At 46.4% G+C, this 24875-nt stretch overlaps 2 protein-coding genes across 2 annotated transcripts; both read right to left on the reverse strand.

Annotated features, from left to right (window-relative positions):
- Positions 1-15127: 15127 nt before the first annotated feature.
- Positions 15128-18841, reverse strand: LOC123090541 (histidine-containing phosphotransfer protein 2). The gene is made up of 6 exons (XM_044511849.1): positions 18673-18841; positions 18420-18556; positions 18271-18339; positions 16649-16717; positions 15862-15934; positions 15128-15472 (listed from the first exon to the last, which is right to left on the reverse strand). Exons 1-6 carry the CDS (start codon positions 18730-18732, stop codon positions 15437-15439), a joined length of 444 nt encoding a protein of 147 aa, XP_044367784.1. The 5' UTR covers positions 18733-18841; the 3' UTR covers positions 15128-15436.
- A 622-nt stretch (positions 18842-19463) lies between these two features.
- On the reverse strand, positions 19464-22814 carry LOC123090540 (histidine-containing phosphotransfer protein 2). The gene is made up of 6 exons (XM_044511848.1): positions 22533-22814; positions 22241-22374; positions 22088-22156; positions 20329-20400; positions 19899-19971; positions 19464-19790 (listed from the first exon to the last, which is right to left on the reverse strand). Exons 1-6 carry the CDS (start codon positions 22590-22592, stop codon positions 19755-19757), a joined length of 444 nt encoding a protein of 147 aa, XP_044367783.1. The 5' UTR covers positions 22593-22814; the 3' UTR covers positions 19464-19754.
- Between the last annotated feature and the right edge of the window lie 2061 nt (positions 22815-24875).

Consider the following 24875-nt stretch of genomic DNA (forward strand, 5'->3'; position numbering starts at 1 on the left):
CACTGAACCTTAAGTGTGTAGACCCTACGAGTTCGGGAATCATGCAGACATGACCGAGACGTTCTCCGGCCAATAACCAACAGCGGGATATGGATACCCATGTTGGCTCCCACATGTTCCACGATGATCTCATCGGATGAACCACGATGTTGGGGATTCAATCAATCCCGTATACAATTCCCTTTGTCAGTCGGTATGTTACTTGCCCGAGATTCGATCGTCGGTATCCGAATACCTCATTTAATCTCGTTGCTGGTAAGTCTCTTTACTCGTTCCGTAATGCATGATCCCGTGACTAACTTCTTAGTCACTTTGAGCTCATTATGATGATGCATTACCGAGTGGGCCCTGAGATACCTCTCCATCATACGGAGTGACAAATCCTAGTCTCGATTCGTGCCAACCCAACAGACACTTTCGGAGATACCTGTAGTGTACCTTTATAGCCACCAAGTTACGTTGTGACGTTTGGTACACCCAAAGCATTCCTAAGGTATCCGGGAGTTGCACAATCTCATGGTCTAAGGAAATGATACTTGACATTAGAAAAGCTCTTAGCAAATGAACTACACGATCTTCTGCTATGCTTAGGATTGGGTCTTGTCCATCACATCATTCTCCTAATGATGTGATCCCGTTATCAATGACATCCAATGTCCATGGTCAAGAAACCATAACCATCTATTGATCAACGAGCTAGTCAACTAGAGGCTCACTAGGGACATGCTGTGGTCTATGTATTCACATATGTATTACGGTTTCCAGTTAATACAATTATAGCATGAATAATAGACAATTATCATGAACAAGGAAATAAAATAATAACCATTTTATTATTGCCTCTAGGGCATATTTCCAATAGTCTCCCACTTGCACTAGAGTCAATAATCTAGTTCACATCACTATGTGATTGTAGTGAATCCAACACCCATGGGGTTTGATCATATCTTGCTTGTGAGAGAGGTTATTAGTCAACGGGTCTGAACCTTTCAGATCCGTGTGTGCTTTACAAATCTCTATGTCATCTTGTAGATGCAGCTACCACGCGCTATTTGAAGTTATTCCAAATAACTGCTCTACTATACAAATCCGGTTTTACTACTCAGAGTCATTCGGATTAGTGTCAAAGTTTGCATCGACGTAACCCTTTACGACGAACTCTTTTACCACCTCCATAATCAAAAAAAATTCCTTAGTACACTAGTTACTAAGCATAACTTTGACTGTTGTCCTGTGATCCATACCTGGATCACTCTTGTACCCCTTGACTGACTCATGGCAAGGCACACTTCAGGTGCGGTACACAGCATAGCATACTGTAGAGCCTATGTCTAAAGCATAGGAGATGACCTTCATCCTTTCTCTCTCTTCTGCCGTGGTCAGGTCTTGAGTCTTACTCAATACTCACACCTTATAACACGGCCAAGAACTCCTTCTTTGCCGATATATTTTGAACTCCTTCAAAATCTTGTCACGGTATGTATTCATTTGAAAGTACTATTAAGCGTTTTGATCTATCCTTATAGATCTTGATTCTCAATGTTCAAGTAGCTTAATACAGGTTTTCCATTAAAAACACTTTTCAAACAAACCTATATGCTTTCCAGAAATTCTACATCATTTCCAATCAACAATATGTCAATAACATATGCTCATCAGAAATTTTGTAGTGCTCCCACTCACTTCTTTGGAAATACAAGTTTCTCATAAACTTTGTATAAACCCAAAATCTTTGATTATCTCATCAAAGTGTATATTCCAACTCCGAGATGCTTACTCCAATCCGTAGAAGGATTGCTGGAGTTTTGCATACTTGTTAGCATCTTATAGGATTGACAAAACCTTCTGGTTGTATCATATATAACCTTTCCTCAAGAAAATCATCGAGGAAACAATGTTTTGACATCCTATCTGCAAGATTTCATAAATAATGCAGTCACTGCTAATATAATTCCAACGGACTCTTAGCACCGCTACGAGTGAGAAAGTCTCATCATAGTCAACTCCTTAAACTTGTCGGAAAACATCTTAGCAAAAAATCAAGCTTTCTTAATGGTGACACTTACCATCATTGTTCGTCTTCCTTTTAAAATCCATCTTTACCCAACAGCCTTACAACCATCAAGTAGTTCTTCCAAAGTCTACACTTTTGTTTTCATACAAGGATCCTCTCTCGGATTTTATGGCCTCGAGCCATTTGTCAGAATCTGGGCCCACCATCGCTTCTCCATAGATTGTAGGTTCATTGTTGTCTAGCAACATGACCTCCAAGACAGGATTACCGTACCACTCTGAAGCAGTACGCGTACTTGTCGACCTACGAGGTTTGGTAGTGACTTGATCCGAAGTTTCATGATCACTATCATCAGCTTCCACTTCAATTGGTGTAGGAGCCACAGGAACAACTTCTTGTGCCCTGCTACACACTAGTTGAAGTGACGGATCAATAACCTCATCAAGTCTCCACCATCCTCCCACTCAATTCTTTCGAGAGAAACTTTTCCTCGAGAAATGACCCGTTTCTAGAAACAATCACTTTTGCTTCCGGATCTGAAATAGGAGGTATACCCAACTGATTTGGGTGTCCTATGAAGATGTATTTATCCGCTTTGGGTTCGAGCTTATCAGGCTAAAGCTTTTCCACATAAGCGTCGCAACCCCAAACTTTTCAGGAATGACAGCTTAGGTTTCTCTAAACCATAGTTCATACGATGTCATCTCAACGGAATTACGTGGTGCCCTATTTAAAGTGAATGCGGTTGTCTCTAATGCCTAATCCATAAACGATAGTGGTAATTCGATAAGAGACATCATGGTATGCCCCATATCCAATAGGGTGCATCTATGATGTTCGGACACACCATCATAGGTGTGTAACAATTTCCACAATGTCTTAATTGTGTACCAAACTCGCAACTCAGATATTCATCTCTATGATCATATCATAAAAAAATTATCCTCTTGTCACAACGATCTTCAACTTCATTCTGAAATTACTTGAACCTTTCAATAATTCAGACTTGTGTTTCATCAAGTAAATATACTTAGCATCTACTCAAATCATCTGTGAAGTAAGAACATAATGATATCCACTGCGTGCCTCAGCACTCATTGTACTGCACACATCAAAATGTACTACTTCCAACAAGTTGCTTTCTTGTTCCATCTTACTGAAAACAAGGCTTTCAGCCATCTTGCCCATGTGGTATGATTTGCATGTATCAAGTGATTCAAAATCAAGTGAGTCCAAATGATCCATCTGCCTGGAGTTTCTTCATGCGTACATACCAATAGACATGGTTCGCATATCTCAAACTTTTCAAAAACGAGTGAGTCCAAAGATCCATCAACATGGAGCTTCTTCATGCGTTTTATACCAATATGACTCAAATGGCAGTGCCACAAGTAGGTGGTACTATCATTACTATCTTATATCTTTTGGCATGAACATGTGTATCACTACGATCGAGATTCAATAAACCATTCATTTTAGGTGCAAGACCATTGAAGGTATTATTCAAATAAATAGAGTAACCATTATTCTCCTTAAATGAATAACCGTATTGCGATAAACATAATCCAATCATGTATATGCTCAACGCAAACACAAAATAACAATTATTTAGGTTTAACATCAATCCCGATGGTAGAGGGGGCGAGCGATGTTTGATAACATCAACCTTGGAAATACTTCCAACATATATCGTCACCTCGCCTTTAGCTAGTCTCCGTTTATTCCAAAGCCTTTTATTTCGGGTTACTAACACTTAGCAACCGAAACGGTATCTATTACCCTGGTGCTACTAGGAGTACTAGTAAAGTATACATTAATATAATGGATATCCAATATACTTCTGTCGACCTTGCCAGCCTTCTCATCTACCAAGTATCTAGGGTAGTTCTGCTTTAGTGACCGTTCCCCTCATTACAGAAGCACTTAGTCTCGGGTTTGGGTTCAACCTTGGGTTTCTTTACTAGAGCAACTGATTTGCTGTTTCATGAAGTGTCCCTTCTTGCCCTTACCCTTCTTGAAACTAGTGGTTTCACTAACCATCAACAATTTATGCTCCTTCTTGATTTCTACTTTTGCGGTGTCAAACATCGTGAATAGCTCAAGGATCATCATATCTATCCCTGATATGTTATAGTTCATCATGAAGCTCTAGTAGCTTGGTGGCAGTGACTATGGAGAGACATCACTATCTCATCTGGAAGATTAACTCCCACTTGATTCAAGTGATTGTAGTACTCAGATAATCTAAGCACGTGCTCAACGATTGAGCTTTTATCCCTTAGTTTGTAGGCTAAGAAACTCGTCGGAGGTCTCATACCTCTTGACGTGGGCACAAGCCTGAAACCCCAATTTCAGCCCTTTGAATATCTCATATGTTCCGCGACGTTTCAAAATCGTCTTCGGCGCCCCAATTTAAACCATTTAACATTACTGAACTATCACGTAGTCATCAAAACGTGTATGTCAGATGTTTGCAACATCCATAGACAACGTTCGAGGTTCAGCACACTGAGCGGTGCATTAAGGACATAAGCCTTCTGCGCAGCAATGAGGACAATCCTCAGTTTATGGACCCAGTCTGCATAATTGCTACTATCAACTTTCAACTAAATTTTCTCTAGGAACATATATAAAATAGTAGAACTAAAGCGTAAGCTACAACATAATTTGTAGACCTTTTGACTATGTTAATGATAATTAAGTTCATCTAATCAAATTATTTAATGAACTCCCACTCAGATAGACATCCCTCTAGTCATCTAAGTGATACATGATCCGAGTCAACTAGGTCGTGTACGATCATCACGTGAGACGGACTAGTCATCATCGGTGAACATCTCCATGTTGATCGTATCTATCATACGACTCATGTTCGACCTTTCGGTCTCTCGTGTTCCAAAGCCATGTCTGTACATGCTAGGCTCGTCAAGTCAACCTAAGTGTTTTGCATGTGTAAATCTGTCTTACACCCGTTGTATGTGAACGTTAGAATCTATCACTCCCGATCATCACGTGGTGCTTCGAAACAACGAACTTTCGCGACAGTGCACAGTTAGGGGACCACTTTCTTGAAATTTAGTGAGGGATCATCTTATTTTATGCTACCGTCGTTCTAAGCAAATAGATGTATACATGACAAACATCACATGCAAATCATAAAGTGACATGATATGGCCAATATGATCTTGCACCTTTGATCTCCATCTTCGAGGTGCGGAATGATCACCTTCGTCACCGGCATGACACCATGATCTCCATCATCGTCTCTTTATGAAGTTGTCTCACCAACTATTACTTATACTACTATGGCTAACGGTTAGCAATAAAGTAAAGTAGTTACATGGCGTTTTCGTTGACACGCAGGTCATAGAATAAATTAAGACAACTCCTATGGCTCCTGCCGGTTTTCATACTCATCGACATGCAAGTCGTGATTCCTATTACAAGAACATGATCAATCTCATACATCACATATATCATTCATCACATCCTTTTGGCCATATCACATCACATAGCATACCCTACAAAAACAAGTTAGACATCCTCTAATTTGTTGTTGCATGTTTTATGTGGCTGCTATGGGTTTCTAGCAAGAACGTTTCTTAACTACGCAAAAGCCACAACGGTGATATGCCAATTGCTATTTACCCTTCATAAGGACCCTTTTCATTGAATTTGATCCGACTAAAGTGGGAGAGACTGGCACCCGCTAGCCACCTTATGCAACAAGTGCATGTCAGTCGGTGGAACCTGTCTCACGTAAGCATACGTGTAAGGTCAGTCCGGCCGCTTCATCCCACAATGCCGCCGAACCAAGATAGGACTAGTAACGGTAAGCAAATTGAACAAACCAACGCCCACAACTACATGTGTTCTACTCGTGCATAGAATCTACGAAATAGACCTAGCTCTGATACCTCTGTTGGGGAACGTAGCAATAGTTCCAAATTTTCCTACGTATCACCAAGATCCATCTAGGAGATTCTAGCAACAATAGAGAGAGGAAGTGCATCTTCATACCTTTGAAGATTGCTAAGCGTAAGCGTTACAAGAACGCGGATGATGGAGTCATACTCGCGGCGATTCAAATCACGGAAGATCCGATCTAGCGCCGAACGGACGGTGCCTCCGCGTTCAACACACGTAAAGAACGGGGACGTCTCCTCCTTCTTGATCCAGCAAGGGGAGAGGAGAAGTTGAGGGAGAGCTCCGGCAGCATGACGGCGTGGTGGTGGAGCTTGTGGTATTCCTACAGGGCTTCGCCAAGCTCGACGGAGGAGGAGGAGGTGTTGGGGAGGGAGGGGCTGCGCCAAGGGAACGGGTGCAGAAGCCCTCCCATCCCCTCTATTTATAGGGTGGAGGGAAGAGGGGGCGGCCCCTCTAGATCCCATCTAGAGGGGGGGCGGCCAGGAGGGGGAGACTTGCCCCCCAAGCAAGGTGGAGACACCCCCTCCCCTAGGGTTTCCAAACCCTAGGCGCCATGGGCCCTTGGGGGGCACACCAGCCCACTAGGGGGCTGGTTCCCTCCCATATTGAGCCCATTAAGTCCCCCGGGGCAGGTGGCCCCACCCGGTGGACCTCCGGACACCTTTCGGTGGTCCCGGTACAATACCGATAACCCCTGAAACTATTCCGGTGACTGAAACTAGACTTCCCATATATAAATCTTCACCTCCGGACCATTCCGGAACTCCTCGTGACGTCTGGGATCTCATCCGGGACTCCAAACAACCTTCGGTAACCACATACAATTTCCCATAACAACTCTAGCATCACCGAACCTTAAGTGTGTAGACCCTACGGGTTCGGGAATCATGCAGACATGAGCGAGACGTTTTCCGGCCAATAACTAACAGCAGGATCTGGATACCCATGTTGGCTCCCACATGTCCCGCGATGATCTAATCGGATGAACCACGATGTCGGGGATTCAATCAATCCCGTATACAATTCCCTTTGTCAATTGGTATGTTACTTGCCCGAGATTCGATCGTTGGTATCCCAATACCTCGTTCAATCTCGTTAGCGGTAAGTCTCTTTACTCATTCTGTAATCAATGATCCCGTGACTAACTTCTTAGTCACTTTGAGCACATTATGATGATGCATTACCGAGTGGGCCCAGAGATACCTCTCCATCATACGGAGTGACAAATCCCAGTCTCGATTCGTGCCAACTCAACAGACACTTTCGGAGATACCTATAGTGTACCTTTATAGCCACCCAGTTACGTTGTGACGTTTGGTACACCCAAAGCATTCCTATTGTATCCGGGAGTTGCACAATCTCATGGTCTAAGGAAATGATACTTGACATTAGAAAATCTCTTAGCAAACGAACTACACGATCTTGTGCTATGCTCAGGATTGGGTCTTGTCCATCACATCATTCTCCTAATGATGTGATCCCATTATCAATGACATCCAATGTCCATGGTCAGAAAACCATAACCGTCTATTGATCAACGAGCTAGTCAACTAGAGGCTCACTGGGGACATGTTGTGGTCTATGTATTCACACATGTATTACGGTTTCCAGTTAATACAATTATAGCATGAACAATAGACAATTATCATGAACAAGGAAATACAATAATAACCATTTTATTATTGCCTCTAGGTCATATTTCCAACATCTTGTAATATCTTCCTCTACCCGATGCCATTGGACTGCAAAACCAGATTTTTGTGTATGGTGAAAACACACATAGGCAAATTGTTTGTGTAATGATGTATGTATGTGCCTATTATGTTACATGTATTTGCACCAACAATTTGTCTAATAAGAATCAGATTTAAGCTAACAATTTTTGTCTCTATGAATCACCCAATGATTTAGGCTCACATCTTAAAGGTTTAGTGCACTGCCACTAGATATGTTAGTATCATTGGCATGGATGTGTAGTAACCAACATAGTATAACATGGTTGAGCTTTAAAATTTTGTTTGTCTGTTCCTGGTAACATGGATGCATGGTTTAATTCTTCCAATGAGCTCTTGGTAGTGCATCGGAATGCTCCTACATGCAAAATAGTTCTAATGCATGCAACATTCAGGCATGTTTGTATGATGTGGATATTTTTTCAAATCTTGCTGAAACTTTGTAACCACCATTATTTCTTGTGTTTTTGCTAACCCTGCAAGTATAGGCTGTAAATAAAAACCTATAATTTGGAGAGGTTCTAGTGCTTTGTTGCTGCTCTTTATGCTCTACACAATCTGATGCAACTTAATAATAACATGCCCATTGTATTGTTCTGCAGAAAATGGACCCACGCAGCTGCAGATCACCAGACTCGATGGACGCAGAGACGTTGCCATGGAGCAACTCAGGTCTCCCTTCTCCTTCTCCTCCCGTTTCCATTGATTTGGTAGCCTCTATTGCTAGAGAAATCATGTGCTGGCCATGATGATTTTCAATGTTTATGATGGATGGACGGATGATGCTCTGTGGTGCCTTGTATTTATATTTGTTGAGTTCTTTGATACAGGATGATATGTCTCCAACGTATCTATAATTTTTTGTTGTTCCATGTTGTTATATTATCATTTTGAATGTTTTACAATCATTTTATAATCATTCTATATCTTTTTTGTTACTAACCTATTGACATAGTGCCAAGTGCTAGTTGTTGTTTTCTGCTTGTTTTTTACATCGCAGGAAATCAATACCAAACGGAGTCCAAACGCAGCAAAACTTTTGGTGGATTTTTTCTTGACCAAAAGACACAAGATGGGCCGAAGAAGTACCAGAGGGGTGCCCCGAGGGGGGCACAACCCACCAGGGCGCGCCCAGGTGGGTTATGCCCATCTCGGTGGCCTCCTCCACCGCCTCTTTGCTCTATAAATACCCCAATATTCCAGAAACCCTAGGGGAGTCGACGAAAATCAATTCCAGCCGCTGCAAGTTCCAGAAACACCAGATCCAATCTGGACACCATCACGGAGGGGTTCATCATGTCCATTGGTGCCTCTCCGATGATGTGTGAGTAGTTCATTGTAGACCTACGGGTCCGTAGTTAGTAGCTAGATGGCTTCCTCTCTCTCTCTCTCTCTCTCTCTCTCTCTCTCTCTCTCTCTCTCTTGATTCTCAATACAATGGTCTCTTGGAGATCCATATGATGTAAGTCTTTTGCGGTGTGTTTGTTGGGATCTGATGAACTTTGAGTTTATGATCAGATCTATGTTTTTATCCATGGAAGTTATTTGAGTCTTGTTTGATCTCTTATATGCATGATTGATTATAGCCTCGTATTTCTGCTCCGATATTTGGGTTTTGTTTGGCCAACTTGATCTATTTATCTTGCAATGGGAAGAGGTGTTTTGTGATGGGTTTGATCATACAGTGCCTGATCCCAGTGACAGAAGGGGAAATGACACGTATGTATCGTTGCTATTAAGGATAAAAAGATGGGGTCTATTTCTACATAAATAGATCTTGTCTACATCATGGCATCGTTCTTATTGCATTACTTCATTTTTCCATGAACTTAATACACTAGATGCATGCTGGATAGCGGTCAATGTGTGGAGTAATAGTAGTTGATGCAGGCAGGACTCGGTCTACTAATCTTGTACGTGATGCCTATATAATGATCATTGCCTAGATATCGTAATGATTATTTGAAGTTCTATCAATTGCCCAAAAGTAAAAAAAATCCCACCGTTTGCTTTTTTCTCGAGAGAAGCCACTAGTGAAACCTACGGCTCCCGGGTCTCCTCTTTATTATATTCGCCTTCACCATCTATTTTTATTTGCTTTTATTTTCAGATCTATTAGACCAAAAATACAAAAATACTTTGTTGCACTTTATTTTATTTGTGATCTATCAATGACATCCCGGTAGCTGCCCGGGACCTGCAGCGGCGTGGAGATCGAAGGGCTCGCAGGGATGGCAGCAGTGGCAGTGGCTCGTGCTCGGTTAATGGCGGTCTCGGAATGGAGCTGAGGGGACGGGGCGGCGAGTAGGCTGACGGAGGTAGGGGAGGCAGGTGTTGTAGTAGGTGTGATGATGGGCGCATGCGTGTGCATGCAAGCGTTGGATATGTCATGCGGTGCTGGTGGGCTGGAGGGGGCTTGCGGTCCCACAGATTCAGTGACGGTAGGGTTTGATTTTGCGTGCGGGATGGCTGCTGGGGAGGCGGACAATGCGCTCAGTCGACCGAAGGGCGGCTGTGGCGACTGAGGTGGGTCCGAGTGTGCAGTGGGATGTGATGGGGAGCGGTGGCGTGCGTCGTTCAAAGCTGTATCGGTAGAAAACCCAGGTTGATCGATGGATAGCGCAGCGCCGCCGTCGCATTGGTCTTGTTTGCTTTCTAAAGCTAGGATGCAGCAAGACGTGACGGGAGAGGACGCAGTGGATGAGATGAACACGTGTCCAGTGCCATCGAGTGCGTTGTGGTCAACCGAGGCATGGCCAGGGGAATCCGCGCAAGGAACAGTGTGGTGAATCTCTGTTGACAGGTGAGAGAGATCTTGTGCGAGTAGTTTAGTCGATGGTGGCGGTCCAAGCAAGGACGTGGGGTGGTTAGGCAGGATGGGCTCGTTCAAGTCAATCGAATCCGATTCAAACATGACCGGCAGCGGTACCGATCGCACTATGTGTGATGCTTGGTCAAGGGAGTCAAATAGACGAAGTTCAAAATTTGAAAATTGAACGGGGGCACAACGGAGGACTTCTGTTCTAACATTGACTGAGTACACATGTACTAGGTACAGGTTGGGTGCAAGTGTTGCAGCGTGGAAAACACATTTGAATGAAAACTGGTGGTCTAATGCATTGTTAATCAAAGTTTCATTTGCGCATACTGACTTAGAACAGAAAACTACCCATATAGGTGTGGTGGGTTTATGAGTTAAGCATGTGGTGGGTGTGGTGACAAGGCAGTGGTACGTGGAGAAAATGAGCTTATTGAACGAAATCCCAGGCCGGAACAGTCGTACCTTTGGCTGTGGTCGTGGTGGATCGAGAGCTGTTGGAGCTGCAGGAGAGACAGTTGGCGCCCGACCGTTAGCGGTGGTGGGGCCCAGCTGCATGGGCAGCATGCACGGGGAGGAGCGGGGGGATCATTGAGGACGATGCGAGGCGGCGTCTCCGCATGCATGGGCGGCGCCGACGTGCGGACCGCCGGCAGGGCCAGCGCGCCCATGGGCGCGATGGTGATGGTGGCAAACAAGCGCGGTGCGACGATGGGGGAACAAGCCGCCATGAGGGTGGCGATGTGGCTGGAGGAGACCGACGCAGTGAAAGCTGCGTTAGAAATCCGGTCGACGTAGATTGAGCGCGGCTGACCACCAAAACGGAAAGAAAGGAGTGTGGCCACCAGAATGTTGTCAACCGAGAAGTTGGCCTTGTGGACGAAGAAGATGATTTTTGTTGTCGAGACAGAGTTGTGTGGCGTTGTGAAGACGGTGGATGAGAACAAATCAAGGATGTTGCGAGCAAAGTCGACACCGGGCGTTGGGAGGAAGCCGAGCTAGGAGCGAAGGAATGCATCGGCGTGGCAAACCGATCGCCAATGTCAACTTTTGGTTTTTGGTGGACGGGTGGCTGGTGGGAGAGATTGGGTGGCGGTGGGAAAGGAAGAAATTTGATCGTATGGGTGGTGGCAACAAGAATGGGTTCTGCGATGAGAGCACGAACGATGCGCATGTCGGAGACCGAGATGCGAAAGAGCTTGTCATGGATTCGAGTAGCCTAGAAAGCGAGAGCATAGCCACCCAGGAATTCTTGCATGAGGACGGCCACAAGCATCTCGTCGATGTCGAGGGTGGAGTGATGGACATGCACAGAGAGGAAGCATGGCAGCTCGTGGCGGCGCGGGTTGATATGCTTGGAGAGGCAGCGCCATACCTAATCTTGAAAGTCGTCCCCCATGGCGTCCCCAACGCCGAGGGCGGCGCGCAGGGCTTGGGCGGTGGGGGAGTCCTTGGATGCGATGGGGTCGTGGAGGGTGGCCGTCGCCGGAGGCTGGGGGAGGGAGGAGGCGGCGGCCGGAGCAGGCGTGGGGGGCGTGTGTGGGGGAACGGGGCGGGAGCGGGAGCCCATCCTCTTCGTCGTCAACTCCAAGTGTTGCCACTTCTTCCATCTCCCCTATTCCCTCTTCCTATAAAACTGCTATCAAAGATCCCCATTGACATGATGCTATGCTTGATGAATACAATGCTTTGGTTAAGAACAACACTTGGAGTTTGGTTCCTAAGCCTGCAGGTACAAACATGGTCACTGGGAAATGGATCTTCCGGCACAAAATGAATCCCGATGGGTCGCTGGCTCGCTACAAGGCTCGTTCGGTTCTTCGCGGCTTCACGCAACAGGAGAGCGTGGACTACACCGAGACATTTAGTCCGGTTGTCAAACCGGCTATCATGCGTGTCGTGCTCAGTCTTGCCACGGCGCAGTCTTGGCCCATCCATCAACTCGATGTCAAGAACGCATTCCTCCATGGTGATCTCGGTGAGACTGTATATTCCACCCAACCTCCTGGTTTCATTGACCCCACCAAACCCCAACATGTATGTCTCCTCCACAAATCCCTCTACAATCTCAAACAGGCCCCTCATACATGGTTCTTACCATTCAAGTCATATATTCTTTCATTAGGGTTTGTTGCTTCGAAATGCGACATGTCCTTGTTCATCTATCGCCATGGCTCGTCTCTTGCCTATTTACTACTCTATGTCGATGATATTATCCTCACGGCCAACAATGACTCCACTATGCATTTTGTCATTTCCTCCCTCAATCATGAGTTCGCCATGTCCGACCTCGGCGACATTCATCATTTTCTAGGGGTCAATGTCACACGCAATTCCTCGGGTCTCTTCCTCTCGCAACAGCAATATGTACTTGAAATATTGGATCGTGCGCCCACATGTTGCATTGCAACCCCATCTCCACTCCGGTTGACACCAAATCCAAGTTGTCCGCCCATGATGGTTACCGTCCCCCGAACCCTACTCACTACCGAAGCATTGCCGGCGCTCTCCAATACCTTACCCTTACATGCCCCGACATTTCTTATGCGGTTCAGCAAGCATGTCTTTTCATGCATGATCCACGCACCTCTCATTTCCAGCTCATGAAACGCATACTTCGCTATCTCAAAGGCACGTCTCACTTCGGCCTTCAGCTTTACTCCTCGCCCACCCATGATCTCATTTCCTATTCGGATGTTGACTGGGTCGGTTGCCCGGACACGAGGAAGTCCACTTCAGGGTTCTGTATATTTCTTGGTCCCAACCTGATTTCGTGGTCTTCTAAACGTCAGCATACCGTATCTCGCTCAAGCGCCGAAGCCGAATATCGCACCGTCGCAAACTGCGTCGCCAAAACATCTTGGCTTCGCCAGCTCCTTCAGGAACTCCATTAGCCACCTACCTAGGCCACCCTTGTCTATTGTGACAACATCAGTGCCACATATCTCTCCTCCAACCCCGTGCAACACCAGCGCACAAAGCATGCTGAGATCAACCTTCATTTCGTTCGAGATCGTGTTGCGATGGGTGACACGCACGTGCTGCCTGTTCCGTCCGGGTCCCAATACGCCGATGTATTCACCAAAGGGCTACCCACTGCTGTTTTTGCTGATTTTCGGTCCAGCCTGAACATCCACCTCAGCGTTTCTCTCACGCCTAGCCTTCACTCGCTCAACTCCACGAATGTGGTTCTTTTACCTAAGAAGGATGGTGCCGAGATAATCACCTGCTACCGCTACCATCCTATCAGCTTGATTCATGCGGTGGCGAAAATTATTGTGAAAATCATTGCCACTAGACTTGTTTGTCGGGTCAGCACACAATTTTGGAGACATCCAAGTACATCACTCAATTTGTGTAGGTTTCGTATTCTCGAGGGAGCTCAACGATCTGTCCACTCGGCCACAAAATCAGCCAACACCCAGGATTTAATAGCCTGGCATGGTTAATACGTGATTTTGAAAGGCAATAACTCAATGGTCCATTTTGCGATTGTGCCGGTGGCGTCACGCTTATTGATGATGTCGTTTAATGGAACCTCTAAGGCTACGGTTATCGAGCACTCTTGAAAGTAGGACCTAAGTTTTCGAGAATCCATGAAAACTGCATATGCTATATTCTGGTAATGTGGATACCTTGTTTTACATGGCATAAGCATTGATGCGTCTCCCGGAAATAAAAGCTTTAGGGTGTTCATTGAAGAATGTTGTGGTCTTGTTTGGAAGGAAACAAAACCTTTAGGGTTGTATTTCGTTGACGTGGTCAATATCGTGTTGATGAAGTGATGGATTCTGGCGCGCCCGACTCCACGATGAGGGCTCGAACCTATTATCAATTTCCATAGCCATTCCGAGATATATTGTCATTACTTCAAGTTGAAAGGTTGGGCACGTATTGGGTCGATGTTATGCCATAGGGTTGTCAAATGCTTTAATAGATACAAGGTATTTCTTCCCGGGTGCCAAAGTGGCATTCTTACTAATGTTGTAGGGGTGTGACCCACTACAGCCGGATTCATGGCCACCATGCTGCCCTCGCCTGGAGATTGGCATCGTTTGATAAATCCACTACAAAAGTAGTGACACAACAACTACCACGGCGAAGGAGAAGAAGCCTAGCTCCATTTTTTCAGTGTTCATCTGGTTTGTCCGGTGTTTACACTCGGCAAAGCCTTCTCTTTTTTGAGTGCATGCAGTCGGCAAACCACTTGCGATAGGTGGAAATGGCGCCATCCACTCTTTTACGTTTGGTAACATTTTTACCATGTAGCAGGTTTTGACACTCGGCAAAAGGTTTGTCGAGTCCCCTTCGTTGTGTGTGACACTCGGCAAAGCCTTTGCCAAGTTTTTTTCGGCCTTCATCTAGTACTCAGGGTACTCGACAAACAATCAGATTCCAATAGTAAATACTCACCCTCAGCTAAGAAAAAAAATAGCACTATACAAAATAGCGTCGCCCCTGAAAATATGCTATTAGCGAGACATTACACACTACTGATCAATTTAGCGAGACAATTCTCTACAAGCTATAGCATGTTATTAGCGGCGCTATAGCACGCTATTTTTTCAGTGCCCTCAGCCAACAGAACAGCAAGGAGAGTCACCAGCATTTCAAAAGATGAGGGAGGCAACAACATAAAACAAAACCAAGTCCCCAGCAACCAACTAGCCAATCAGGTAGAATTTACATAGAGCGGTCTTCCAACAGCGGCCCATTAATTGGACATAAACGGGTATAGAGTTGAGACATACATTAACACATGACAAGAAGTTCCATTTGAAGGGTTGTGAGCACGGAGTTCTGCCGCGCGAGAACCAGTCTGATCCCACGAAGGACCTCCAAAGCCAAACAACCGTTGAACATTGTCCACAATCTTCAAAGATGCATACACCCCATCATGCCAGGGATCACTCTACATATGCTCTTGCTTCAGTTGTTGCAAGTTTACTTAGGACTGCAGGCCTCGATTTGCTGCTCCAGCTGCATCGGAAGAAGGATGATGGAACAATGGTTAAGAAAATTCTAAGGCGCATAATGGTGCTCGGGTCAAATGGTTTCATAAATAATCCATATTGCAAGGTGGTCGATATCTTTTTCTGGTACTTGGCAAAGCTTAAGTTTAAGCTGGGAAGGAAAGAAATTCCACTTCTTTTTCTAAGGCTATCCCATACATCTAGCAAGTGTAAATTATAAAACAAAGATATTTCAGAGACCTCAGAAACCAAACAGTATATCTAGATAAGTTCCAACACCAACAGGAATGAGAACAAGATTACTCTTTTTTATCTCAAAAGCGAGCAATCTACATAATTAATACAGTAGTGTGAAGTTGTGAGACAAAAGCAAAGATAGGCACATAAGGTGCTTACATGCATCATGGTCTGGAACTTGTTGCGCACATCATAGAACTCATTCCTCAAAAGAGTCAGCACAAAGAGGCATCTGAAATAGTGAAAAGATACCACACTCTTAAATTTTGGAGACATTAAAAAACTGAACTAAAATTGTTCGGAAACTGTAACCATCTATTTGGAAGAAAGAAAAGAAAAACTCAATCCATCTTAGAATCTAGTTGTCCTATAAAGAGAAGTCTGGAGTCAACAAGTTAATACACAATCATCAAAGATTGTCTTATTCAGAGAATGAACCAAATTCTACGGCAGGTTAATTCTTAAGAATATTTGATTGGTATGGGCTTAATATAGTGCTTAAAAGACAAAATCAGCCGGCAGGTTTTACATACAGAATTTGAACAATACTGTGAGTGTAGAATAATTATTGTGTAACATATCTTCTATATCTAAATAGTTAGCCACCACTAATATATTTCCCTCAACATGCAAGCATGTCACCACGCCATATAACATGCATGGAGAAAAGGTAAAGCTCAACATGCAACCATGCATAGAAAAATTCCCACCTCAACATGCAAATAGGCAAGAGAATTTCCATCCTATTATGCTATTGATAATTAATAAAAAAATACAAATATACACTGATCAATCATAACAAATTATATGTATTTTCAGTTTTAGTTTCCATATTACTACTCCAAATATCCACGTTCTATACAACCAACATCATCACTAATATATTGCAAATCATTCGGCAACAACATGGGGTTTCATCTAGTATAAATACGAATTGAGTACTGACCCTTTGGGTTTTTCCTTGTAGAACTGACGGAAGTACGTGCAGGAGACGCTCAGTTGCTTAGCACCAATGCTGATACATGCCAAAGTGAGCAAAATCAGAAAACTAGAAAAAAGAAATCTCAAACTTAATGCCATGGCATGTTGATACAAATAAGCATACTTGCGATGTCATGATAATATTCTTGATGAGCCATTTCCTATCATCATCGGTTGTCACAATAAAATAAATTGTTCTATAAACCATAAATAAAAACTCTAATGACGTTACATACAATAGAAGATCAGTAGTTCAAGAAATGTTTACGAAACGACAAAGTGCTCCTAGCCGATCCATAGCATTGGCATGAAAACTGACATATTATGTTGCATGAAACACAACTAAGAATTTCTCAAACTTCGTTGGTTGAATACCGATTCAATAGTACCAGAAATTAATGTTGGCAAGACGACAAAGTTTCCTCTTGTTTTCTTTTGAAATTGACAGAAGTTTTCCTTGTTGAGCTATAGCGTTGCCATTGACAAGGATACCGACAATTCTGTTACACAAAACACAACTAAACTCAGGCAAGTACTTATGTGTATACGACAACCGCAATCGATACCGCACCAACGACACACCAGAACAGGAATAACAAACTAGAAAAACTACCGTTGGCGTGACACGGAATAGCAGATCATTAATACCAGGAGCCACTTCTTATCATTGATTGTCACAATAAAAGAAATTGTTCTAGATCAGTAGTTCAAGAAATGTTTACGAAACGACAAAGTACTCCTAGCCGATCCATAGCATTGGCATGAAAACCGGCATACTCTGTTGCACTGTTGCTGAATACCGATTCAATACTACCACAAATGTTGGCAAGACGACAAAGTTTTCCCCTTTTTTTTAAATTGACAAAGTTTTCCTTGTTGAACTATAGCATTGCCATTGGCAGGAATACCGAAAATTTTGTTACACAATATGCACAATTAAACTCAGGTACTTATGTGTATACGACAACCGCAATCGATACCGCACCAATGACACATCAGAATAGAAATAACAAACTAGAAAAACTACCGTTGGCATGACACAGAATAGCATAGCAGATCACTAATACCAGGAACGCTCGCAAGACAACAAATTATTCATCACCGAGCCATAACACACATTGTCGTTGGCATGGATACCGGTACTTCCGTTACACAAAACACAACTAAACTCAGCTCTTCTACTTATGCATATACGGCAACAGCAAACGTCACCACGCCGACACATCCGAATAGAACGCGGACAAACCAAAAAAGGAAAGAAAAAGAAAAACTACCGTATTTCCTCGCCGAGCCATAACATTCCCATTGTCATGAATACCAGTGCTTCCATCACTCGGAAGGCATGAACACCGGTATTTCCGTTACTCGAAACACAACTAGTTAATCTAGATCGTCTCTTCTAATTAGGGCCATACGATACCGCAACCGACATGATCGGCATGCCCATGACAAACACATCTGAATCGCACGGCATGTCGGTGCATCTAGCTAGCGGAGCAACAAGCATAGAGTGGGAGCTAAAAATGGGCGGCGGGGATATATGGAAAAGAAAGGGGTTTTGGTTTTATATCATCAGTCATCAACAACCTGATGCAGCTGCCCTTGAGCTGACGCAGCAGGGCGTCCGCCTTGTCGACGTCCACCACGCGCTGCTTCCTACAGCGAGTCAGTCACAAAGCACACGAGATGAGTCACAAAGCACACGAAATCATAGGGAGAGAGTGGGCGGCACGGACATGAGGGCGGCGAGTTCGGTGAGGATCCTGTCGGCCTCGCGGATGAAGAGGGTGACGGCCTCGGCGACGAACCCCGGGGGCGCGCCGCCGTCCTCCTCCATCGCCCGCAGCTGTTTGAACTGCTCGTCCAGCGTGCCCTAGAACAGATCGAGCACCCATCACGCCAAAGGCAAAAAAAGGTCAAGCCACTGGTCCTCACTCCTCACCGACTGGCTATGGCTAGATGGGAGTGGGAGGTGACAGAGGGGCTCACCGAGGCGTACATGACGGCGAGAAGCGTGTTGAGCTTTGCCCGGAGCGAGACGAGCGGCATGGCGAGGCGGGGAGGTCCGGCGATCCGGGGCCGGGGCGGAGCACGTCCGGAGAGGGAAGGGAACACGAGGAAACGAGGATGAGTGTTAGGGGCAGATGGTGGTGCCCTCTATGTACATGGGGTGGGCTCACGAGGTTGTCTCACGGCAGGCACGGCGTCGTTTGGCAGCGAGTGGTGGAAAGGGTTTACTCTACTGCCTTCGTCCGGGCGTGGCGCCATTGATGCATGCAGCTGGATCGTATGGCGTCTTTTTGAGATAAAACAAAACCGCAACGACGTTATGTGTCTGTTTGTCCACGTGTTCACCGTCAGCGAGTTGAGTGGTGGCTTACTCGAATATTGCCCATCGTTTGGCCTCTAGCAACCAACAAGCAATGAACTCTGGTGTGTGTCGATGGTGCCGCCGGAGTTCATTGCTAGAGGATGGAGTGGTTCGCTCGCCGGGGAGCGATGGTTCACCCCTTGGGAGGCGCTGCGGGGTTCTCACGGTGGCGAAGGCCGGCCGGCGACACACAGCACAGTGATACCAGACAGCGGCGGCGGCGGTCCCGGCACAGTTTCAGCCAGTGATATATACCAGATAGCGGCGGCGGCGGTGCCGGCACAGTTTCAGCCAGTGAGATATACCAGATAGCGGCTGCAGCGGTGCCGGCACAGTTTAAGAGAAACGGGGAGCCTTCCCCCTTACGGCGCCAGCATTTCAACAGACGTTCAAGAGACCCCCAACAACATACAACAACGAAACCCAAGTCACCAGTAAGAGTTTACACGCAGCCTGAGGGCGGGCACAACACAAACAGGTATAGCGTTGACACGGTACAAGCAAGTTCCGTTCCAAGGGGGTCGCGAGCCCGGAGTTCCGCCGCGGGAATCGGTCGGCCCGGTTCCGCGCACACGCCCTCCAAAGCCCCCGACGCCCGTTACACTGCCTACAAGCTTCAGAGATACATACACACTGCCCCCCATCATGTCAGGGGTCACACGGAGGGAGCTAAGCTCCTTTTGCTTCAGTTACTGCTACTCTACTTCGGACTGCACGCCTCGATCTGCTGCTCCAGCTGCGTCAAAACAAGAATCATCGATCAGTGATCGAGACAACACCAATCTGTAGATTATGGTACCATTGAGAAGTTGAACGCCAACAACACAGGCACATAAGGAGCTACCTGCATCATGGTCTGGAACTTGTTGCGCACATCACAGAACTCGCTCCTAACAAGAGCCAGCGCCATGAGGCACCTGAAATAATGCAAACATACCCACACCGTCAAATTCTGGAGAGGTTAACTGAAATGGTTCGGAAATTGTAACTAATCTGTTTTGGAACAAAAAGAACTCAATCCATCTCAGAATTTAGTCATGCTACAAACAGAAGTCTAAAACAGACAAGTTAGAAGAGAATCGCCAAAGAGGTATTATTCAGATAATGAACCAAGTTCCACCAATCACATGATTGCAGATGAGGTGAACAGGTAGGTCCGTTCATAATGATATTTATTGGTCAAATAGTGCCATTTACATTTAAAAAAATTGAAGAACACAGAGAGTGGAGAATAATTACTGTGCAGCATATATAATAAGGTACTGAGTACTGACCCTTCTTTGCTTTTTGCCTCATAGAACTGGCGGAAGTGCATGCAGGCGAGCTTCACTTTCTGAGCACCAACACTGCAAAATGCAGAACAAGCGCCGATCAGGAAATTAGAAATTTCTAAAATTATTTAACTCTGTGCATGATGATAATTGATACACATAAGCAATGCCAAAAAAAAATATGCTCAGAGCCTCGGAAGCAAGTCAACAAATAAATGTTGACAAAACAATAAAGTTTTCCTTCCCAGGCCATAAACCATTGGCAGAAACACTGACAATTTCATTACCAAACTTGACTCTTCTACATATGGATATAGGGCAGGGCAAACGATATGAACCGCGTGCCCATGGCATAGACACGCACCACCAACCAGTGGCGGAGGCAGGAACTCCAAAAAAATGAGGTTGAGGGGGGTGCGGCTAAAAGAAAAAAGGCAAACAAAATACTGTTCACTGTAATTATATAAGCAAAAGCAAGATCTTGGGGCGAGCCAGGGGCCCTGCTGGCCAGCACCTGACTCCGCCACTGGTGCCAACAACATCAATCTCATGGACAGAACAGAAAAACAAACATTAGGGTTATGTAGAATAGCAGCCATTAATACCAGAAATTTTGCAAGACGACAATTTTTTCCTTGCCAAGCTACAGTAATGCTATTGGCTGAATAGCAGATTCGATAGTACCAGAAATGTTCGCAAAACGACATGAACAGCATGCCCACCGCACCGACACACCTGAATAGAAACAACATCGATGCCATTGACAGACCAAAAAAAACCACCATTGGTGTTACGTAAAATAGCAGATCATTAACACCAGAACTGTTTGGAAACCGACAAAAGTTTCCCTTGCCGGCCCATAAAGTTGCCATTGGCAGGAGTAGACAGCTCCATTGCACGAAACACAGCTAAACTCAGCTCTCCTACTTATATGGCTATACAACAGCGGCAAACGACAGAAACCGCATGCCCATGACGATGACGTACACACACCAGCACCAACATATCCGATAGAACAACATAGATGTTGTCGACAGACCAGAAAAAACACCACTGGGTTACGCAGAACAGCAGATGATCAACACCAGAAACGTTCGCAAAATAAGAGATATTTCCTCGCCATGCCAGGATACTGCCATTGGCAGCAACCGACAAATTCTTTGTACCAATTGCGACTAAACTCAGCTTCTCTATTTATGGCTACACGACAGGGCAAACGACACAGCAGCATCCACCAACAAATCATTTGCACCAATTGCGACTAAACTCAGCTCTTCTATTTATGGCTACACGACAGCGCAAATGACACAGCGGCATGCACCGCACACCTGAATAGAAACAACATCGCAAATTCCGTTACAGGGAACACAACTGAACTCAGATCCTCTACATATGGCTATACGACAACCGCAAACGACACAACCAGCGTGACCGTGACGCACACACTGCACCAACACACCAGAATATAAACACCATCAATGCTGTTGACAAACCAGAAAAACAGCCATCGGCGTTCCGCAGAATCCCGGACCATCATTACCGGAAAATGGTTGCAAAACAACAGATATTTCCTGGCCGGGTCAGGATATTGCCGTTGGCGGTGACACCGACAATTCCGTTGCACGGCGAAATAAACTAAACTCAGCTCCTCTAATTACGGCTACACGACACATCTGAATCGATCGACGCAAACGGAGAAACAGACATACAGTTAAAAATGAGCAGTGGGGGGTGAGGGGGGAAAGGCTTTTGCCATCATCACCTCGAGCTGCTCCCCTTGAGCTGGTGCACGTGGGCGTCCACCTTGTCAAAATCCACCACCGGCTGGTCCCTGAACAGCAAAGGCAGACAGGATGAGCTCCCGAGACGAGTTGTCAACGAAAGCAGAGAGCGACGGGGGGCGGGGGATACTTACAGCAGGGCGGCGATGTCGGCGATGATCCGGTCGGCGTCTTCGATGAAGAGGGTGGCGACCTCGGCGACGAAGCCCGACGCGGTGCCCCCCTCCTCCAGCGACTGCAGCTGCTGGAACTGCTCGTCCACCATACCCTAGATCGCAACGCAACGCAACGCAAAGTCAGCCAGCCGAAAGCGAAAGCAAAACCCGTCGCCCGCGCCCAGAGCCGCACGGCGATCCACGGCGGCAGTCGCGGCCCACAGCCGCGCGGCGGGTAGACGGGAGGGGAGGGGAGGGGGAGGGGGCTCACCGTGGCGAACATGTTGGAGAGGAGCGCGTTCAGCTGCACCTTGAGCGCGGCGACCGCCATGGCGAGGCGCGGGGCTCCGATCCGGAGGTCCTGGAGTCCGCCGGGGCGACGCGCGGCGGTGGACGCGGGCGGAATTCGCGGCGGCGGCGGCGGCGGCGGAGTGGACGGGGGACAGGAGTGGGGATAGGTAGGGGGGATGGATATGGACCCGACCCGCTATATACTCGCGTCGATTCTAAGCTGTGCCAATCCTTTTGATTTTCTAACTAGTTTTGGAGAAAGTTTTTACATTAGGGCTTTTTTTCACCTTGCTTGGTGCCTCTTTTCCCCTTTTGGAAAACTTTTAGAATCTTTGTTTGGGGTCATGGAGGATAAAATGATGTTCTCCTCACCAATCAATTGTTAAAATGATGAGGGGTGGGGTGGGACAATTTTTCGGACAAATGGCGATTTATTAAAAGCGGATCATAGCGAGGCGACCGCGGCTTTCATTTGTGCTCCGCCGCCGCCGCCCTTGGTTCCCTCTCTCTTCGGCGGCGGGAGGGAGCGGGGACCTTGAATTTGTGCATCAGTTGTGTTCACAGTAGGGTTAGAGGTGAGGGAGACGTTGTCGAGTTCGCTGCGGCGGCGGCGGCATGTCTGAATAAGTTTCCTCAGGCTTCATACGCGGTTAGGCAGGGCTCTATCCTCCGTCTAGGGGCCAGCGGGCTATGATGTCTCGAGGTTGATTGGCACTGGTCGGGCAAGTCCTCGGGTGGTTGGTGGTTTTGCGGAGATGTAGCTTCTTCTTCCTCCTTGTCGATCTTCTGTTGTTGTTCGTCATTTTTCTTCTGTGCTACTACTGGAGGGATGTCCTGCTTTGCCTGGGATGTTGGCCTGGCCGCGGCACCGGAACCGAATCCTAGTTCTCTTCCGACCGGAGGGGGCACATAAGGCGGTACTCAAAGAAACATATGGCGAAGGCTGGTGCAAGCTTGTTGGATACACATGTGTGCCCTTGTCCTTTTGGCGCTCGAGCAAAGAAAAAGTGAAGCAGTGTGACGGTGATGATGCTGTGGTTGAAGATGATGTCCTGCTTAGGTCTTGTTGTACAATCTTTTGTTGTAGGGGTCCTTCGCAAGGACACAGAGATCCGAAGATCTTTGTTTTTTTCTAGTTGTGTTAGGGTGCTCTTTGTTTTTTTGCTTAGTCATGAGTGTGTTAGTGTGTGCTTGTACAGGGTTAAGACTATATAGTGATGTGAATGCAAACATACTTTCTAAAAAAAATGATACTCCACATCTTTTGGTTTAAAGGGCCCAATTCAATGATGAACTGCCTCGAGAGGGCTCATGATTCGACCTCTCTCTCGGTGGCGTCTAGCCTATACTTATACTGGAGCGGTCCTCTTCCCCCAAAGCTCTAGGCGGGAACGGAGTCCACAACGGCCAATTTTGAAGGGGGGCAATAGTACACCCTATCCTAACTAAAGGTGGTCTTCGCCTGCAAAGCTTCTGGTTGTGACGCCTAGGTGGGCTCGGTGATGACCTCTGTCCTAGCGAGCCCGCCGTCTTGGTCTTGTTGCACCGAAGAGGTAACCTTTGTGGCTACCTTGGGAACCCGCACGCCGGCCCTACTCATTTAACACCAAAGAGGAAAGCCTCACCGTCCGCGCCCGCTGGCACCGGTCCTGGCGGCGCGTGTCGTGGCTCGCGTCACCCACGTGCGTCGCAGGTGAGGAGGCGAGCCTAGAGATGTCTGCCCGGCGAGGGGCCTCGGGAGACCGCCCGACGAGGGGCCTAGGGAGACCGCCCTGCGGGAGGCCCTCGGGAAGCCGCCCCCCATAGAGCCTTTTGGGGCAGTTGATGACACCTGTTGATACGCGCCTCACGAGGGCCTTGCTCGTGAAGTCTTGACGTTGGGCCGCGCCGGGCCCTTTGACGATGCTACGTGGTGGGCCGCAGGCAGACGGGCCTAGGTACCCCCAGTCCCAGAGCCCCGACAGGGAAAGGGGGGGGGGTTGCACCAGGAGGACAACACCATGCCTCGCCCAACCGCAAGTGTAGGAATAAAAGCAGGCATGTCAAGCAATCGATGGAGTTGGCGCCAAATAGGAGGGCGAGCATGGGGAGTGGGAGGAAGGCATTGGTGAAGAGGGGAGATGCGGTCAAGAGGAAGAAGTGGTTGCATGGTAAGCATAACCAACGACAATCGTGCCAGTCCTTAAGGAAAATGAAAGCTAGACACTTAAATAAATAAATACTCCCTCCGTTCCTAAATATAAGTCTTTTTAGAGATTTCACTACGGACTACATACGAAGCAAAATGGATGAATCTACACTCTAAAATATGTCTATATACATC

Source organism: Triticum aestivum, chromosome 4B (assembly GCF_018294505.1).
Source record: "Triticum aestivum cultivar Chinese Spring chromosome 4B, IWGSC CS RefSeq v2.1, whole genome shotgun sequence".
NCBI lineage: Eukaryota > Viridiplantae > Streptophyta > Magnoliopsida > Poales > Poaceae > Triticum > Triticum aestivum.

What these genes read in the sequence shown, in the direction of transcription:
- LOC123090540 (XM_044511848.1), bottom strand. Translation starts at nt 22,592, where the DNA reads ATGGCGGTCGCCGCGCTCAAGGTGCAGCTGAACGCGCTCCTCTCCAAC. An exon ending in TCTCCAACATGTTCGCCACG is followed by an intron (nt 22,375 to 22,532) that starts GTGAGCCCCCTC and finishes GTTGCGATCTAG; the next exon opens with GGTATGGTGGACGAGCAGTT. An exon ending in GCCGACATCGCCGCCCTGCT is followed by an intron (nt 22,157 to 22,240) that starts GTAAGTATCCCC and finishes TTTGCTGTTCAG; the next exon opens with GGACCAGCCGGTGGTGGATT.
- LOC123090541 (XM_044511849.1), bottom strand. Translation starts at nt 18,732, where the DNA reads ATGCCGCTCGTCTCGCTCCGGGCAAAGCTCAACACGCTTCTCGCCGTC. An exon ending in ACCGAACTCGCCGCCCTCAT is followed by an intron (nt 18,340 to 18,419) that starts GTCCGTGCCGCC and finishes GACTCGCTGTAG; the next exon opens with GAAGCAGCGCGTGGTGGACG. An exon ending in TACAAGGAAAAACCCAAAGG is followed by an intron (nt 15,935 to 16,648) that starts GTCAGTACTCAA and finishes TCACTATTTCAG; the next exon opens with ATGCCTCTTTGTGCTGACTC.